The sequence below is a fragment of the Neovison vison genome, chromosome 3, assembly GCF_020171115.1.
Source record: "Neovison vison isolate M4711 chromosome 3, ASM_NN_V1, whole genome shotgun sequence".
NCBI classification, from domain to species: Eukaryota; Metazoa; Chordata; class Mammalia; order Carnivora; family Mustelidae; genus Neogale; species Neogale vison.
Window position 1 is genome coordinate 77,360,516 of NC_058093.1, and position 5,557 is coordinate 77,366,072.

The 5,557-nt window shown below is 43.7% G+C and overlaps 1 protein-coding gene across 1 annotated transcript; it reads right to left on the minus strand.

Annotated features, from left to right (window-relative positions):
- Positions 1 to 886: 886 nt before the first annotated feature.
- NEUROD1 (neuronal differentiation 1) lies at positions 887 to 5,015 on the minus strand. Its single transcript, XM_044240945.1, has 2 exons — positions 4,844 to 5,015; positions 887 to 3,225 (listed from the first exon to the last, which is right to left on the minus strand). Exon 2 carries the CDS (start codon positions 3,212 to 3,214, stop codon positions 2,144 to 2,146), a length of 1,071 nt encoding a protein of 356 aa, XP_044096880.1. The 5' UTR covers positions 3,215 to 3,225; positions 4,844 to 5,015; the 3' UTR covers positions 887 to 2,143.
- Positions 5,016 to 5,557: the final 542 nt, after the last annotated feature.

Here is a 5,557-nt window from a genome sequence, read left to right on the forward strand (position 1 = left end):
GGACTTAACAATGGACAGAGTCATCTGTAAGTTTTCCACAGAATTCTTTTTAATGTTCCAAAAAGGGAAGGAACACAATTGTACCATCTTAAAATATATTACATTACACATAGTATGTTCTTGAGTACAAATAACTCACTACATTTTCTCCTGGAAATCATCACAGGAGGTTCATAAGGTAATTACAAAATGCTACTTCTTGGATTCTTTACATTAATTAAATCATTTCTACCTGGCATTTTCTAAAGGTACTTAACTTTCTTTGGGGATAGTACTGGTTTGCAAACCAGTACTGTATTGTATAGTACTATTGTATAATACATGTTTGCCAAGTGCAATGGTACTTTATGATAGTACTGATTTTCAATTCTGTTCAGGAAAATGCACAGATAACAATGTACTAAGAAAATGGCAATTTTTCTCATATATTTTTAAATGTATAGACAAACTAAGCTAGGGCATTTGTTTGTGTCTGCTTATTAATAATTAACTAAATATCCCCTTTTTTTAAAAAAATGAAAAAACATAATCATTTAAAAGAATAAAAATCAAAAAGCTAAAAAAGAAGACACAAAACGAAGAAAAACAAATACAACCGTTTGTCCCCTCCACCCCCACCTCATGTTCCATGTAATGAAATATGAGTTAGGTTCTTTCATTATCTACGAAGAGCTGGTGACTCCCTAATCAAGATATACAGACTAAAGAGTATGCTAAAGTAAACTTTTGTCTTTTATTTTACTCTACATTTAGCATTTAGTATTTTTTAATTCAGCAAATAAAGCAACTATTCTGCTTAAGAATTATACTTAAAAATCACTTTAAGAAGAAATGCAACAATTGGTCAGATTTTCAATACTATTTTATTGCAACTGGATGAGTGTTTTCTAAATTGTGCATTACACCATAATATACAGGATTACAAACAAGATTACAGTACAGATCGATTCCAGTGGTACCAGTATCACATCTCAAACAGCACTTATTCTGGACTGCATTTTACATGCAATAGCTATTGTTCTAATTATGAATTAAATGGTTTGAATTTATTTAAGCTACTGTACTAATTGACTACAATAGGTATAAATCCCAACATTAACAACCTGATTAGATTTAGGCTCAGATTTATTACATGAATATATGACAAACCACCATTTGTGTGACTATGTATAAAATCATGCATTTATATTTTCTGGGAACATCAATAGCTTCAGATTCTCTGTAAAATCATGGAATGCAAAGGAGTAAAAGACTAAAAAGAAACAGTGCAAATTGTATGTGATAGTCAAGCAGCTTTTGATTTAAAGAAGGGTATGTTGGCATTTGTTTATAATATGTATATACAAGCTTGTGCAAGTAATGTGTTGAATTGATATGTTTTGATAGGGACTACATCTCTCTCTCTTTTTTTTTTTAATCCTCTTAAGAGTTATGGATCTGGTTTTCGTTTTAAGGAGAAGGAAAGACTTTAAAGTGAAATGAATTGCTCAAATTGTGCAATTTTTTTTACAATTAGAGAGGAAAGAAGTGCTAAGGCAACACAATAACTTTCTAAGCACTTTTCTGCTGGTTTAAATTAGTTAAATTATTTTGTATAAATTAGATATAATTCTACTTTTCTGATATGTATAAAAATTGATGAAGCTGCATGGTTTTAAAATAGGAAATCCACATTATAAAAAGTCATTAAAAATTCTGTACAAAATCACAACAAAATAATTCAGCATGGGAAAGGTAACAAGTAGTAAAATGCTGGTTGAAAAATATATATTTATATATATTTTAATTGGCCCATTACTAGTTTAAAAATTGCATAGATCCTAATTATTGCTTGTGATTTTGTTATCCCGATCTGATAATTAATATGATCTGAATACAGCTACACCAAATTTGTGGTGCATTTTTTTAACCGTATTACTTTTTTAAAATAGAAGAGCTATAGAAAATAATACATAAGGTGAACAGGAACTTTGATCCCCTGTTTCTTCCAAAGGCAGTAACGACAATAAATACATATATCACTTGAAGCTTGGAGTATTTGCACTTTGCAGCAATAGTACCCAAAGGGCTGCCTTTTGTAAACACCACAGTCACTGTAAGAACAGTGGGTACGTTTCCCGGGGATGGTGAAACTGACATGCCTCTAATCGTGAAAGATGGCATTGAGCTGGGCACTCATGACTCGCTCATGATGTGAATGGCTATCGAAGGACATGATATTGTCTATAGGGATCTCACAGCGAGGGGCAGCGGCGCCCGAGAAGATTGATCCGTGGCTTTGGGCCCCTGCCAAGGTCGCTGCAGGATAGTGCATGGTAAAGGCATAATTTTTCTCAAACTCCGCGGACGGTTCGTGTTTGAAAGAGAAGTTGCCATTGATACTGAGCGGCGGGCTGAGGGGTCCGTCAAAGGAAGGGCTGGTGCAATCAGTCAGGGGGCTTTCAAAGAAGGGCTCCAGCGCAGCGCTGTAGGCGTGCGGCGGCGGCTTAACGTGGAAGACGTGGGAGCTGTCCATGGTACCGTAGGGCGGACTGGGCAGCCCCGGCGACTGGTAAGAGTAGGGGTGCACAGGGAAGGAAGCGCTGGCAGTAGGCAGGTGCGGGGGCATGTCCTGGTTTTGCTCAGGCAGAAAAGTCCGAGGATTAAGCTGCAGGCAGCCGGCAACCAGGTTGGTGGTGGGCTGGGATAAGCCCTTGCAGAGAGTCTGTACGAAGGAAACCAGATCAGGGCTTTTGCCCGAACGCAGGATCTCTGACAGAGCCCAGATGTAGTTCTTGGCCAGGCGCAGCGTCTCGATTTTGGACAGCTTCTGCGTCTTGGAATAGCAGGGCACCACCTTGCGCAGGTTGTCCAGAGCCGCGTTTAGCCCGTGCATGCGGTTCCGTTCCCGGGCGTTGGCCTTCATGCGCCTTAGCTTAAAACGCTCCAGGCGCGCCTTGGTCATCTTCTTCTTTTTGGGGCCCCGTCTCTTGGGCTTTTGATCGTCGTCTTCCTCTTCCTCTTCTTCCTCCTCTTCCAGATCCTCGTCCTCGTCCTCCTCCTCTGCCCCGTTCCTCAGTGAGTCCTCTTCTGCGTTCATCGCTTCGAGGTCGTCCTCCTTCTTGTCTGCCTCGTGCTCCTCGTCCTGAGAACTGAGACATTCGTCTGTCCAGCTGGGAGGACCCTGGGGCTGAGGCTCGCCCATCAGCCCGCTCTCGCTGTATGATTTGGTCATGTTTCGGTTTCCTACATTCAACAGGGGTGGGAGAGAGGAACAGAAAGAAAAGGAGCAAAACGCTACATTCAAAAACTACCTAAGCCTTCAGCTCCCACTCCCTAACCTTGTAGAAATGCACGTGAAGAGAAGTACCAGCTCACTACAAAATGGATGCCCCTAAGAAAAAGTTAATGCTGTGTTTTATAATGGCGCGCGTGTGTCCCGCTGACACATAGGAGACAGGGCAGGGCTGGAGGTGGGAGAGAAAGTATGTGTATATGTACACTCCTGTGTATATGTTTCCTAGGGTTGGTGAAAGTGTGTTTATGGTGATTATGTGGCAGAATAATATGCGTGAAAATGAGCATACATTTCGACTACTTCATGTTTGTTGGTTTTTTCCTGACTGCCTCACATTTATCTGCATGAGTTCAAAGTCACTCGGAACTCCACAAAAAATGAGGAGTTTGAAAATCCCAATTTTGTTTGTTCCCTTCTCTGCCCTGGCTTCTTGTACTTAGCGATTACAGTTGAAGAGCCCTTACGTAATTTACTAATGGTGGCAGTGATTTTTAAGAAGATTATACTAACTGGAGATTGAAGAGCAAATGCTTGGCGGAGAAAAGTAGTATCCACCAAATTATTTCACCATTAACGAAACAGTTGGCAACAGAAGAGGTCCGGGGTCTCCATCCCACCCTCTCCTTTTTTTCTCGCCTCCCACCACAGTCTCTCTGCTGAATTTCCACCTTCTACAAAAGCTCTGGCTACATGACCAGGGCTGAGGGCACGGCGCAGAGCGCCCTTCCACGCACTTGGGATCAGGTGCGGAAGGCTCCTCTCTAATAAACAGCCCATTGAAAGAGCTGCCCGCTCTTTATTGGGGCTTTTCAAACTTCGCCTCAAACCTCTTTTTAAAAGAATGAGTAATTATAATGGTCGGCGATTGGCAATAGAGAAGTTGCCGCTTCTAATGAAGAAAATAAAAAGCCTTTAGTGAGACAACTGAATTTCTGGCTTTTGCAGTGGCTGCTGGAGACTTGGCAGTCTCTGGAGCAGTAACAGGTAGCAGGAGTTGGTTCCTCTCTCCTCCACACTCCTTCCCTCCCCCCTAACTAAACTATCTGTCAACGGGATTACCCCCCACCCCGGGGTGTGTATACTCTGGCTAGCAAATGTCCCTTTTATTCACTGAAAAAATAAGTTGGCACTTCCAATGCGCATAAAATAGATGCACACAAAACAAATCTTGGTATCAGGGCTTTTCTTTTTTCTTTTTCCTTACTGGAAGAAGCGAGAAAGTGAACTAGTTATTTGCTTTCATGACTTCGAAATCACTACTAGCAAATAATCAGAGTTACTGTGCATTATTTTAAAAATCCAAAGATACTCCTATAATTTCTCCCCTCCTCAAAACCAATATACTAAAACATATTTTAAAAAAAAAAAAAAACAGAAAGCCTGCGGTGGTTATTTGAGTGATGCGAGTCGAAATGTGTGCCTATTTGCCTGCAATCATAAAGAGGAGTGCCTGTTTCAATACACATACACACGCTCGCAAACGCACACATTCAGAATATGTATAGGTATATCCGGTCTTCAATTACTGCTTTTATTCCCAGGCAAAAATGAAAGACTTGTAATTACCTGCAGTTGTTAGTAGGTCCTGAGCAGTGATGGTCTCATAACCCTGGGGCCTCCGGATGCCGTGCCTTCTGCGTGGGGCGAATTCCTCGTTTCCCGGCCAGGCGGGCGCTCAGGTTATATAGGCGGGTTGGTGATGCTGAGCGCAGGCGGGGCCCGGAGCGGAGCGGCTAGCAGGTCCTTGCGCCCGGCGCCTGCGCACGCGTCCAGGCTGAGCGCTCCCTTCGCCCTCCCCCACCGCCCGCCCCTTCAGCATTGCTGCTCTCCCACCCTCCTCCGACTCCAGCTCCCCTAGCCCCCAGCCCTACCCCCGCCCCATCTCCTTCCTCCCCGGCATGCGCCATATGGTCTTCCCGGTCCAGCCAGGAGCCGGGGACCACGTGACCTGCCCATTTGTATGCCGCGGAGCGCTCCATTCCGGCCCCTTTGTGGCCAGAAGAAAGTGGCCCATCTGTCGCCAGTTAGAGACTCCGCGGACCTGTTTTTACCCGCAGGAGAGATTAACCCTTTCAGGCGGCAGAAGGGAGAGGGGGCAAGGGGGGAGGAGAATTGAGGGAAGGGAGCGGGAAAGCTAACGTTGACTGCGTTTAGATCAGAGTGAGTGGCCCGCGTTGGGGCGGGAAATAGGGCAGAGGTGAAAGAGGCAGCCGCGTGGAGACTGAGGCGCGCAGGGAAGCGTCCTGACTCCGTTGGATGTCTCCTCCAGGCTTTGGTCTC

What these genes read in the sequence shown, in the direction of transcription:
- NEUROD1 (XM_044240945.1), bottom strand. Translation starts at nt 3,214, where the DNA reads ATGACCAAATCATACAGCGAGAGCGGGCTGATGGGCGAGCCTCAGCCC.